The sequence below is a fragment of the Trachinotus anak genome, unplaced genomic scaffold (genome assembly GCF_046630095.1).
Source record: "Trachinotus anak isolate AG129_WGS33_773 ecotype Australia unplaced genomic scaffold, CSIRO_AGI_Tana_v1 ptg000003l, whole genome shotgun sequence".
Classification (NCBI taxonomy): domain Eukaryota; kingdom Metazoa; phylum Chordata; class Actinopteri; order Carangiformes; family Carangidae; genus Trachinotus; species Trachinotus anak.
Window position 1 is genome coordinate 11,437,040 of NW_027273854.1, and position 13,579 is coordinate 11,450,618.

At 42.7% G+C, this 13,579-nt stretch overlaps 1 protein-coding gene across 6 annotated transcripts in view; it reads left to right on the forward strand.

Annotated features, from left to right (window-relative positions):
• crebbpb (CREB binding protein b) overlaps positions 1-13,579 on the forward strand; it is a 34,100-nt gene that overhangs the window by 16,726 nt on the left and 3,795 nt on the right. Inside the window, exons 4-29 of one of the 6 annotated variants that reach the window (XM_071473641.1) lie at positions 491-743; positions 1,977-2,090; positions 2,873-3,118; positions 3,215-3,314; positions 3,705-3,842; positions 3,978-4,095; positions 4,251-4,425; positions 4,551-4,613; positions 4,891-5,012; positions 5,655-5,837; positions 5,953-6,363; positions 6,579-6,752; positions 6,955-7,135; positions 7,464-7,582; positions 7,698-7,937; positions 8,134-8,222; positions 9,228-9,338; positions 9,491-9,547; positions 9,667-9,744; positions 9,893-9,960; positions 10,077-10,227; positions 11,151-11,297; positions 11,406-11,519; positions 11,640-11,805; positions 12,746-12,913; positions 13,171-13,332. In XM_071473641.1, coding sequence (XP_071329742.1) covers positions 491-743; positions 1,977-2,090; positions 2,873-3,118; positions 3,215-3,314; positions 3,705-3,842; positions 3,978-4,095; positions 4,251-4,425; positions 4,551-4,613; positions 4,891-5,012; positions 5,655-5,837; positions 5,953-6,363; positions 6,579-6,752; positions 6,955-7,135; positions 7,464-7,582; positions 7,698-7,937; positions 8,134-8,222; positions 9,228-9,338; positions 9,491-9,547; positions 9,667-9,744; positions 9,893-9,960; positions 10,077-10,227; positions 11,151-11,297; positions 11,406-11,519; positions 11,640-11,805; positions 12,746-12,913; positions 13,171-13,332 — 3,948 coding nt within the window. The remainder of the gene's footprint in view (positions 1-490; positions 744-1,976; positions 2,091-2,872; positions 3,119-3,214; positions 3,315-3,704; positions 3,843-3,977; positions 4,096-4,250; positions 4,426-4,550; positions 4,614-4,890; positions 5,013-5,654; positions 5,838-5,952; positions 6,364-6,578; positions 6,753-6,954; positions 7,136-7,463; positions 7,583-7,697; positions 7,938-8,133; positions 8,223-9,227; positions 9,339-9,490; positions 9,548-9,666; positions 9,745-9,892; positions 9,961-10,076; positions 10,228-11,150; positions 11,298-11,405; positions 11,520-11,639; positions 11,806-12,745; positions 12,914-13,170; positions 13,333-13,579) is intronic. The other 5 variants (XM_071473644.1, XM_071473643.1, XM_071473646.1 and 2 more) reach the window with 5 other exon arrangements.

The following is a 13,579-nucleotide window of genomic DNA, read 5'->3' on the forward strand; positions in this document are numbered from 1 at the left end:
CGACCATTTATGTACATTGCTTCCTCGCTTCGAAGCAAAACCAAAAATGAAAGTTGCATTAAGGGCAACATAATTGTTAAAGGCTGTCCACTCTGATATTGTTAAACATTCATGCTAACTGTTGAGTACAAAATGAGATTCTTTCAAGGCACAGAGTAAACAGACCCCAGTGCTATGCAAATCTGTTTGAGGAAGAGGAAATTGATTTTATACAGTAGATTTCCTTGTTTACCTGTTCACTCTTATTCTTAGTAGATTCATTCACATTTTCTTTCATTTCACTGAGTTTTTATCTCCCCTGTCTTGCCTCCTTTTTAGTTTGTGATGCTTCCTAAGTTCTAACTTTAGTTAGAAAAGGTTATTCTGGTTCGTTGTATTTATTGGTCCTATTATTTTGCTTTTACTGAAAACATAAAAGTCTAAACCCAGGAAAGTCTGTCTCTATTCTGATCTGTCCCTCACCTGTGTGTGTACTGGCACTCCTTTGCAGTCTCAGATGCAGCAGCAAGTAGCGTCGGTGGGCATGGTCGCTGGGGCTGGAGGCGTGTCAGCAGGCCCAACGGCCGACCCTGAGAAGCGCAAACTCATTCAGCAGCAGCTGGTCCTGCTGCTCCATGCACATAAGTGCCAGCGGCGGGAGCAGGCCAATGGGGAGGTGAGGGCCTGCACTCTGCCCCACTGCCGCACCATGAAGAACGTCCTCAACCACATGACCCACTGCCAGGCTGGCAAGTCCTGCCAGGGTGAGTGAAAGTGATTTCAGAGTTTTCAGAGCACTGGGACAAATCTAAGTTGGATCCATATTTCTGACTGGCTGTCTCTTGCTTGTGACCACAAGGTGTTAACTGTACTAATATGCTAACTGTCCTCTGAACTGTGATGTTCCTGGTTAATCTTTGATCCATTAATCAAGAATTTGATCAATGGGATTAGTTTGAATTTCCATACAGATGGGGTAACTGCAGGGTGCATGTTGCGAGCAGCTGTAATCAGAGCCTGTGGCACAGGGCCAGTTGCTTCACATACCACACGAACAACACAGTAAGAGGTGCTGATGAGGTGTTGTAGGTTTGAGGTTAGCCGAACTGCAATAAGCAGCTGTTGTCTTCAGCTCCTTACCAATATTGTCCTTAGCAAAATAGTTTATTGATCTGTATGTGGTTGCAAATGATTCAGGAATTCCCATGAAATTTGCATCCCTATATAACAGTAAACAACCAAATTGCTTGGTTATTGACCAGCAATACAGGCAGTTTAAGGGGAGTTATGATTAAACAGCACTGATTTAAAAAAAAAAAAATAATAATAATAATAATAATAATAAATATATATATATATATATATATATATATATATATATATATATATATATGCCTCTTGATTATATTTAACCACTGTTTTTAAATAACAGTTAGATTCTGTACTGTTCAACTACTTAAGTTGTTATACACAATGTAAAACAGTAAGCTCTCGTTAGCTCCTGCGTTTTATTGCTCGAATTGAGCCACTCCACACCCTTGACTTGCTAAGCCCCAAATGCTACAGTGACTGACAACATCAGCAAACATACATTTAACCTCTTTTTAAATGTTTGTCATGTTTCCCTCTGACAGCTGTGGGTAGTAAGGAGCTTACTCAAGGTTTATGAACTTTGAACTGCGATATTTCTTTAAACTCTTAAAGTAAATGCTAGGATGTGTTTATGGTTTTACAATGTGTAGATTAATTGGTTTTGCATTGCTGTTTGCACATTGTACTCTTGCAGTTGCAGCTTTTTTTTCCACTCTGCTATATTTTAACTTGACACAGTGATTGGATTTGATCAGGTTTGATCACGTTATCTAACCATTTCATAGCCCAAATCTTTCTTTGTTAAGTCAACAATTTGACTCGTGTTCACTGTGGTGATTTATGAATTCAATGTTTTTTCATAATTCTTACCTTGTACATCTTGTCTCTCTGTTATTTTTCTCCAGTGGCTCACTGTGCATCATCCAGACAGATCATCTCCCACTGGAAGAACTGTACGCGGCACGACTGTCCTGTCTGCCTGCCTTTGAAGAATGCTAGTGACAAGAGGAACCAGCAGCGTGAGTGACTTCAGCAGCTCCTCTTCACTTGCCTCATTCATTTTTGAATCCATATGAAAATGTACATGGGATGGGATACATTTAAAGTGAACATAGAACCATAATATAAAATTCCTGTTGGGCGCTTAAATATCCTTGTGGTCATATTAGTAGAAAGTAACTTTAAAACCTTGTAAACTGCTCAACTAGGCATGTGTGAAGTATGAAGTAGTGCCACCTGCAGGTTGTGTTTCCGCGCCACAGCTCAGTGCTGGCTCGCTGACTGTGAGAGCTTGAACAGCCAGAGGATTCCTCTAGAAAGGCTGGGCCTGTAATGTGACACCCAGGGGAGGGGCGCTGTGGCTCTGCTATCAGTGGGGGCAGGGTCTTGGGACTGCATGCTCTCTGATTGGTTAAAAGGCTCTATGACAGGTTTAAATCCCCCACAGAGGCAGCGTGCTTCCTGTCAGCAATCAACACAGCAGGGAGCAGTGGCAGGGGCTTTAGATGGAGGCTCAAGAGGATGTTTTTTTTTTTCTTTACACAGAAAACAGTTATTACAGCTATTATTATAGCTAGTTATTCTTCAAGTTAAAAACAAAGTAATTTAAAAAATCCTGATAAGATGGCAGTTTACCTATGCTAATTATTTGTGTTTAATTATTTACATACATATACGTTTTGATATTTAGAAGTTGTGATATCAGAGTCAGCAGCTGCTCCTCTGCCATTACAGGGTATTCATTAAATACTTTACTTAATTTTCCAAGTCCCTTATTCATTTTCTGGACTTCTCCCTCCAGCCATGCTAAGTTCCCCTGGGGCTGGCCTGCAGAACGCCATCAGCACAGTTGGACCTGGCCAGCCTAGCGCTACAGCCATCAACAGTGCTGCCACGCACATCGACCCCAGCTCCATGCAGAGGGCTTATGCTGCCCTGGGCCTGCCCTATGGGAACCAGTCCCCTGCTCAGGTCCAGGGACAGGGTTCAGCCCAGCAAAACCCCCAGGGTCCCCAGCACCAGCAGCTGCGAAATATGAACCCACTAGGTATGTGATAGATTGGACTTGAGTGGCATTTTAGAGGATTGTGTGTAAGTGATAACAAATGTTACATTCGTAAACCCTTGTGAATGATGTTTACAGGCACTAATCAGATGAACCAGATGGCAGGAGGCATGGGCGTCCCCTCCTCAGACCAGACTGGCATGCACTCTGACTCCTCTCTAGCCTCCACACTCAACAAGTGAGCGTTCTCATCCTCAATATGTACACAAAGCCAGTTCTTTGCAGCCTGTAGTTTGCATGCCCTTTGCAAGAAATGTGTACTTCTACAGGCTGTCATCTTATAAATAATGACATAATCTTATAGGATGTAGATGTAATTTAATTCCTAGACTGTAAATTAGTTGGATAATGAGTCCTACAACTTCTGATTTGCTGTAGTCATTTGTGCATTTCCTGTTGACAAATGATAATCCATGAGCTGAATTTTTTTGTATCAATGTATGTACAATTTTTACAACAATGCAAATGACAAATTATATCCCAACTGTGTTATTTAGCAAACTTTTTGTAGAATTATCAATAATCAGTATTTTGAACATCAGTAATAGTTTCTTTCTCTGCCCTACAGTCAGCTGATGCCAGATGGGTCAGTAGCAGGAGGCATGGGAAACCTGCCCACTGCCACCCCTCTCTCTGCTTCGGGGGTGAGGAAGGCCTGGCATGAACACGTCACTCAGGACCTGCGCACCCACCTGGTGCACAAACTGTAAGTTCAACAATAAAGCCAATGTATTATAAATACTCAAATATACTCATACTGTCATATGCACATAGAATGAAACTTGGTGCACCAGGTTGTTGTTGAGTTTTGCATTTTTTGTTGTCTGCTGTCTTTCTTCAGAGTACAAGCCATATTCCCCACCCCAGACCCTGCAGCACTGAAGGACCGACGAATGGAGAACCTGGTGGCATATGCACGCAAGGTTGAGGGTGACATGTATGAGTCAGCTAACAGCAGGGTAACTAATATAATACACACTTCACATCATTATGAGTGAGGCCTTTTTCTTGTCACAGCAGAGAATCTTAATCAGAACCAGAGACTAAGAGACAAAGTCATTATTCTTTTTAAAATGTTTTGTTTGTCTTTTGTTCCCTCTCATCCTCTCACTAGGATGAGTATTACCACTTCCTGGCCGAAAAAATTTACAAGATCCAGAAGGAACTGGAGGAGAAGAGGCGCTCACGGCTCCAGAAACAGCCTGGCATGGTGGGCACAGCTGGACCTCAGCAGCCTGGTATGGGTCAGCCCAACGCCATGGGCCCAGGACAGGCTGTCCGACCTCCCAGTGAGTAGCTCAACTTCTTTCACTCTGGTTGACAGTTCTTGGATGATAAAATTAATCCTATATTATAAGTAGAAGGATGCTTTTCAAAAAATATGTGTGTAACTGAGTATCCTGTCCTCTTATAGATGGACCTGTGCCTATGCCCAACATGCCAAATCAGATAATGAACCGTATGCAGGTGCCCCAAGGTATGTCTTCAGTCTTTGCTTTCTTAGCAATCATTTTCCTGAAAAAGCACATCATATGTCCCTAGATATACATTCATAGTGTACTTGACTTTTAAATGTTGTTTCCTGTGCATGCCTGATTGTTTAAGCCGTTAACAAATCCATTTGTCAGAACTCTGATGTTTAAGTAAGCTGCTCCGGTCCCTCTGTCAACCCAGTAGGACATGGAATATTGAATTACAACAACTCCCAAGAATAATAAACAGGTATATAATTGTGTGTGTATCTGTTCCCACAGGAATCAATCAATTTAATCCAATGGCAATGCAGAATGCGCAGATGTCTCAGGCACCCATGGGAGCTCGTGCTCCCTCCCCCATGAACCATCCACAGCAGATGAACATGAGCTCCGTCCCACAGGTTCGACCTCTCTCCTGTGTTTGCCTGTTTTCTTTTTTTTCTGTCTTTTAATCTGTAATTTCTCTGAGCCTCACAGTTTCTTTCTTAAACTTGCTCCTCTTGAAAGCATTTTTCAGTTTTTGTCAACATGTTTGTCTTGTCCCTGGTTGTTTGGTTCCTTACTCCACTTTTCTGTCATTCTTTGTCTTTTTTTTTTAACTTCTCTTGACTGTGAGATTGCCCACTGTCTTTGATAGATCATTCATTTGTTACTCTGTTATCATTATGACACTAAAGCAGCAATATGACATGTGCTGCCAGTAGTTGACATAGGTCCAGATCTGTTTACACTCAGCCACATAGCTGCCAAAGAGTCATTTTATATGTAACCTTAATAAAGCCTAAGGCCTCACTTAAAGCCATTAAATGTTCATCCCTAGTTTTTAGATCTAGGTTTGATTGAGCATACTGTTTATTTGTAAATAACAACATAGGCCTTTAGTAGACTGTTGTAGTAGTAGTAGTAGTAGTAGTAGTAGTAGTAGTAGTAGTAGTAGTAAGCATGTATGCAGAATTCCATTCACTTAATTTAGTTTACCTGGCAGGTACTAGATGACTACTGTTGTAATAATTTGTCTGTTTCATCTCTTCTCTGTTTTCCAGATGGGCATGTCCCCGTCAAGGATGCCTCAGACTCAAGGAATGATGGGTGGTCATGCGAATAACATGGTTGCTCAGCCAGCCAACCAGGGCCAGTTCCTGCCACAGGGACAATTTCCTGCAGGTGGAGCAATGAATGTGAATGTAGGCATGGGCCAGCCTATGACACAGGCTGCTGTCACACAGGTGAGAAGTTTTGTAAGCTCCCAGTGTGTTGAGTGCTCCTTGTGTTGTCATCATGTGGGCTGCTGTATGAAGGGTGTGCTTTGGTGTGCTAACTCTGCATCCCTCTTTGTTCCAGCAGCCACAGAACTCTAACCTCCCTTTGAATGCACTGGGCTCCCTTGGCCCCCAGCTGCCCTGTGGCCCTGTAGCCCAGCCCAGCCTGGGTGCCACCCCTCCACCCAATGCCTCTGCCAGCCTGCAGCCTCAGCAGCAGCAGCAGCAGCCTCAGCAGCAGCAGCAGCAGCAGCTGCAGCAACACCATGCTCCTGCACACACCCAGGTGCCACAGCAGCCCTCCACCCCTGCCTCCACAGGGGGGCCCTCCTCCACCCCAACCCACATACCTAGTAGCCTCCCTGGTCCCCCCTCAGCCATGGGCACACCCCCTGACCCATCCCAGCCGCACACACCCCTGCAGCCCCAAACTGAACCCCCCAGCCAGATGCAGCAGCCCACCTCGGTGCAGGCACAGCACCCCAGTACACCGGTGAGCCATTTACACCTTTGCCACCCTCTGTTGAATCAGACAGGGTCTTTTGACCAAACATTTTTTAAGTAATGTTAAAGAGAAATGTGTCTGTAATTTGTTCAGAGGTCATTCTTAATGGATCGCCAGTGATCCCCAGTATTAAAGTGAGCACTACTGTATTTATAAATGATCAGTATTGTGATTAGAATGTCCTCTGCTTCCTCTCCTTTAAGTTGTCCCAGGCAGCAGCCAGTATAGATAACAGAGTGCCCACCCCAGGCTCTGTGGCTGAGCTGAGCTCCCAGCAGGCCCTGCCTGACATGAGCGGCACTGAAACCAAACCTGAAGTAAAAGATGAAGAAGATGACAGCAACTCTGGGAAGAAGCAGACTGGTGTAAAAATGGAGGTATGCACATAGTTGTACAAGGGTACATTTGCTGTCAGAACCCCTGGTTACTATTGCAAATTCTGTTCACCACAACCAACCACTCTGCATCTCACTCTGCAATAGGAAAGTGTGACACTTTCAAGTAAACATATTAAATACTTGATGGTTTCCTGACTCAGCACCATTGTATAGCTGGTTAACCATGGTTTTGTTCATGTAGCAGGATGATGAAACCAAACCCTCACTGGTGAAGAAAGAGGAGCCAGATGCAGCAGAGCCAAAGCAGGAACCAATGGAAACTGAGGAGAAGAAGCCGGAGATGAAGACAGAACCCAAAGAGGAGGAGGACAGCAGTGCCAACAGCACATCAACCACCTCCACCACTCAGAACCGCAAAAAAAGTAAGAACATAGATCTCATCAGTATATACTGACTGAGTAACAGGAAATTGTGGCATATTTTCAGATACAACAATTAGAAAAAAAATAGCTCAATTAATCAGGAGTAAAATTGTATGCTTGTGCCAACTTAGGTCTGACTGTCTCCTTACACCCCAGTATACATGTATCCCGTAGTAGCATTTTTTCCTGATGCATTCATCAGTGTGTAGTTTGGTAGAGCTAGTCACATTGCATTTACACAGTTAACTTTGAATTAAAATCTTGTTTTTGCAGACACTAGTATGCTGTTTGTGTACGGTTTCTTATGACATTATTATTGTCTGTTCAGTTTTCAAGCCAGAGGAGCTGAGACAAGCCCTGATGCCGACACTTGAGGCCCTCTACAGGCAAGACCCAGAGTCACTGCCGTTCAGACAACCTGTAGACCCCATGCTACTGGGCATCCCTGTGAGTGTCCAACATTACATACACAGATACCTTTATTTCAGTTTTTCAAGACAAAGAGAAAACACTGGTAATGACAATTAACTAATTTCCTGCAAATGTCTCTCCCGCTCTACAGGACTACTTTGACATTGTGAAGAATCCTATTGACTTATCCACTATCAAGCGTAAGCTGGATACAGGTCAGTACCAGGAGCCGTGGCAGTATGTGGATGATGTGTGGCTCATGTTCAACAACGCGTGGCTGTACAACCGCAAAACATCCCGCGTCTACAAGTACTGCACCAAACTGGCAGAAGTGTTCGAAGCAGAGATAGACCCCGTCATGCAGGGCCTGGGCTACTGCTGCGGCAGGAAGGTGAGAGAGTACAGGATGGGAACTGAGCAGAAAAACTGTTCTTTAAAAACACTGAGGCACAGAACTGTTGTTTATAATGCGCTTTTTACTACATTTATCTTGTCAGTTCACATTATCTTTAACTGTATTTGGCTTTGAGTGCAACCTGATTGTGGAAATGACAAGGTTTGTAAATGTTTATCTGGTGTTTCCACAGTACGAGTTCTCACCCCAGACGCTGTGTTGCTATGGCAAACAGTTGTGTACCATTTCCAGGGATGGCACCTACTACAGCTACCAGAACAGGTAAAAGTGCATGCTGCCTCTGCTAGAGGGTAGAGGTGGCTAAAAATGTGAGGGAGGGGTAGTAAAGAGAAGGTGTGCTGCTGCATCCTCAAAGATAAAACATGGTTGGAGATACCACCTCACACACACCTGTCCACAAAGTTGTAAGGACTTTATTCACATGATCTTTCCTTTACAGGGGTGTCACAGACACCACTGAGACTTTTATGTTGTGGCCCAGCAGAATGTGCATGATTGGGTTTGGTGTTGTCCTCACACATCTGTTGTGCCCCAGAACCAGCACCAAAGCTCCCCCTGCTGTGCCGAAAGTGCTACTGCACCCTAATATCATTCCAATACAGCACCATTCAGTTATTGCAGACACATGCTGCTAAATGCTGTGAGGTTTACCAACTTAGTTTTCAAGACTTCCAACAAAACGTCTGTGTGCATGAGAATTTATGATTCCTCATTATGTTTAAGAAGGTCTAAGCAAGGTTTTACCATTTGCCCAAATCTTGGTCTCAGTCCCTAAAATATTACAGCCACAATACCCTTTATGTCAATAAAAACAAATTTAGTCTGTTTCCCTAAAAGATATGCACATTTGTATATGTATAACCACTCATCCTATCTTCTCTGGCATGACCATGTCATTTCATTCACCAGCTACTAATGCATGTTGCTGATCTTGTACATGAATGTAGTTTTGTTTTTATTGTTTTCATATTCCCGCATGCAGTTAGTTGGTGTTGTCAAACATTCGTTTGTTACCATCATTAACATAGCATTTTAAGCATGTGTACCCCATTTCTATTCCACTTTGAATGAGAGTGGCTGGATCATGACCATTTCATCCGTGACTAACATGTACCTCTGCCTGTGTGTGTGTGTGTGTGTGTGTGTCCTACCGTCTGTCCACCGCCCATGCGCCGTCCTCGGTTGTTGCCGCGTGCTCCGTTCACTCTACATTCTACCACCTGTACGCCGGTTTGCCTGTGCTGCTACTGTGTGTGCTGGCTGCAGTTCACCCAAATATGGCCTTATTGCCGACAGGTATCACTTCTGTGAGAAGTGCTTCAACGAGATCCAGGGCAACAGTGTGACCCTGGGGGACGACCCGGCACAGCCACAGACGTAAGTTACCAGGCCTGGGTGGCTGAGAGCTACCTGGTGATCATCTTGAGAGATTATCAGGCTGTTGTGTCTCTAGACTTATTCTGTGGAAAGGAATTTTAATCACAAGAGCCAGCATGAACTTGGTTCTCTCTTTATGTCTTTTCATGCAGCATGATATTAAAAGATCAGTTTGAAAAGAAGAAAAATGACATGTTGGACCCTGAACCGTGAGTACTGTCTGGACATTAGTTTCAGTTTGAGTCTTATTTTTGTGACAGCAGTGATGCTGCTTCTTCACTGTTTTTTATAAGGAAAGCACAGAAAAAGCAAATGTTTATCCTTGCAGGTTTGTTGAATGTAAAGACTGTGGACGAAAGATGCATCAGATCTGCGCCCTGCATTATGAAGTCATCTGGCCATCAGGGTAAGTCTCACTATGGCTGCTGGGCAACTATCCAGTCAGTTAAGCACATATCGTCCATGACTGACCTTAACAGAATTCTTATTTGCAGGAATTTTTTATTGTTAAAGTATGATGATACTAAAGAACATTCTGATGTTTTCTCTTCTAGCTTTATCTGTGACAATTGTCTGAAGAAGTCTGGTAAAACAAGAAAGGAAAACAAGTTTTCAGCCAAACGTAAGTTACATGTAAAAGTAAAACAACTGTTACATTTCATTTCATTTTCCTTTGTTTCATTTTGGAAAAGGTTTGATGTTTAATAATTCATCTGATATGTGTTTGTGCTTGTAAAGGGTTGCAGACTACAAGGTTGGGGACATACATTGAGGACAGAGTGAATAAGTACTTGAAAAGGCAGAACCACCCAGAGGCTGGTGAGGTGTTCGTGCGAGTGGTAGCCAGCTCTGACAAAACTGTGGAGGTTAAGCCTGGCATGAAGTCTAGGTAAGGTTCTGACACACTGATACAGTGTGTCTCTCTAGGGTTTTGGAGGTGACTGAAAAGGGGAGAGAGAAGGGATGACATGGAACAAACGTCTTCAGCTGGACTAAGGATACAATTATATAATCAGCATCTTAAACCTCAAGGTCACCAGGATGCCCCAGCCATGTTAATTGATGGAATTTAATGTGTTAAATACTGACCACCTCCCAAGGCTACAGCCATACTACTACATTTTAGTTTAGAAATGCATCTCTTTTGCTACGGAAATGCTGCTGGCCCCTGACTTAGTTTGAAAACTCCAGGGTTGCATTTTAGTCTGGACGGGCAAAAACGGAGATCTTTGGAAACAATGACGTTGACAGTCATGTTCGCTGCCTATTTGGGTCTTATCAGCCTCGACTACCAGTGGTGAACGCAACATGGATAATGGATTACAAGCGTTACTGACCTTGTTGTCTTTTCTAGCAGCTGTTGCACAGATAAAATCAGCATTTTAACGCAATAACTGCCAACTAATGAACTGCAGAGTAGACAATCGACGTCCTGTTTACACTGGCTTGAGCATTACTGATACAGAGCTAAAACAGTTGTCTAGATGGAGATTGTTTTCGTTCTAAAATGCTGTTTTAAAGTGAAAACCTAAGAGGGCTCTAGTATGGTGACCATCTGCAACTCGAGGAATGTAAATACAGTGAAAAAGCACCTTGCTCGGCCTGTTCTCCTAAAGTTGATGTCAATTACAGCACAAGAGTCCATATGAAGTATAAATATAAATCTCCATATGAAAGTGTTCCTATTACTGCAAACTGATTAAGAGGCCCACCTGAGTCTAGGACCCAAATGAAAATGAGTGGCCTACTGACTTAAAATTTAAAGGTTCATGCTCCGTTTGTAACTTTAGGCGTGCTTCTATGTTTCCACAGGTTTGTAGAGTCAGGCGAGATGATGGAGAGCTTCCCTTACAGAACCAAAGCACTTTTTGCATTTGAGGAAATAGATGGGGTGGACGTTTGTTTCTTTGGCATGCACGTCCAGGAGTACGGGTCAGAGTGCCCCTTTCCAAATACCAGGTAAAACTACAGTGAAAATAACACAAATGAATCTATTACCTCTCAGTTGAGTTTGGTTTTGTGTGTACATTTCTCTTGATATATCTCTCTCTTATATTTGCCTTGCAGACGGGTTTACATATCATACCTTGACAGTATTCACTTCTTCAGACCACGTTTGCTAAGGACTGCAGTGTATCATGAGATCTTAATAGGCTACCTGGAGTATGTGAAGAAACTGGGGTGGGTGAAGAGTAACTTTACTCTGTGTAGTATTGTACATTTTTTTCAGTTAATACAACTGTATTAATAATGTATTGTTCCTGCAAGTGGTAATTGGCTGATAATTTGCATCCTGGTCAGGTATGTGATGGGTCACATCTGGGCCTGCCCACCCAGTGAAGGCGACGACTACATTTTCCACTGCCACCCTCCCGACCAGAAGATACCCAAGCCCAAGAGACTTCAGGAGTGGTACAGAAAGATGCTGGACAAGGCTTTCGCTGAGAGGATCGTACACGATTACAAGGTCAGACAATTCTCACAATAATCACAGCTTGTGATCACAGTTGAACATCAAGGACCTGTTCAGACCTGGCATTAACATCTGTCTTGGGTGATCCGATCCCAAGTGGACAGCTCTAAGCACTGGTGTGAACGCACCCAAGATGCATCGAGGACGCATTTGAGATCTGATCACTCAGACCACATTCAGAGGTGGTCTGGGCCACATGTATTGATTAGAATTATTTCTAAGATAAAAAAAGTCATGAGTTCTAATAGTTTCTTCTTGGTTATAATATGTACCTGGTGTAGTCTTGATGATTACTGTTAAATATTAACTGGAGTTAACTTTGTATTAAAGTAAGTCTTCTTGTTTACTGTATATTTATATAATCATCTTGCAAAACAACTCTTCACATGGAGAGATAGTGGTCTGCAGTTGCACATCTGAATGATAAGTTAGATTTAACATTCTTGAGAATGTCTATTATTTTTTTACAAGAAATGTTAACACGATTTTTTTTCAGGAATTCAGGAAAAAAAACATTCAGATATTGAATATGATAATTAGCCCCACATTAAAGCTGTCCATATTACCCACACCTATTTTAGCTTTTTTGAAATCAAAAAATGGACCTGAACTGTCCTCTTTGTTTTCCTTTTAATAACACAAATGTGTATTTATCAGCAAGCCACTGTGTCCAACACTAGAGGGGCTCCCCTTGTGTTTGGTATAGATTACTATGGTAACAAAAACATCTTAGACAATATATAGATAAATATTTTAGGCTAATATTTATAATATGCTCCAGGAGGTTTTCCATCTTGTTTTTTCATTTCTAATGCTCATTTCAGTGACAAAATGGTCTCACGTTTAAATTTGCCATTAAAAAGCAGTTTAAAGTCAACATCTCTGTGAAAAATCACTATATCACCTGAAGGGAGTCTTGTGTGTCTGTGTTCAGGACATTTTCAAGCAGGCAACAGAAGACAGGCTGACCAGTGCCTATGAGTTGCCGTACTTTGAGGGTGACTTCTGGCCTAATGTACTGGAGGAGAGCATCAAGGAGCTGGAGCAAGAGGAGGAGGAGAGGAAGAAGGAGGAGAACACGGCCTCCTCTGAGACAACAGAGGTGAGTTAGATGGATAGGTGTTCTGAGCGTTCTAAAGTAGGAGTTACACAAAGGAACGCTTTTGTTATGCCAAAATCAACAGCCTAATTCTTTAGCCTCTGTCTCACCCCAGATTTTAGCATCCTCAAGTTCTCATTATATAAAAGCTTTCAGTGGCCACTCAGGCATTGTATAACCACTCTGCTTAATTGCATAACCTCATCTTGCCTGTTGTGCAATATTTGCTTGTCTGAATGTTCATGTCCATCTATTTCAAGGGAGCCCACACTGACAGCAAGAATGCCAAAAAGAAGAATAACAAGAAAACCAACAAAAACAAGAGCAGCGTCAGTCGAGCCAATAAGAAAAAGCCTGGGATGCCGAATGTAGCCAATGATCTGTCCCAGAAGCTCTACGCCACGATGGAGAAACATAAGGAGGTGGGAAACCCTACTAACTGCAACAGTGACAATAAAAAAAATGGTATCCCATGCAGCACTGCAGCAATTGTGCTTTTAAACATTGTTGGTATTTTCAAGCTGGGAGGTTGTCAAGAGTGATGTACTATTGTGCCAAATAGATTCTTCTTTTTCTCAATTGCACAATTGTCTTATTGGCACATCATGAGTACACAACATGCTGACTCGTTTCCTAACTAACTGACTCGTTTCCTCTCCTTTCTGCTGC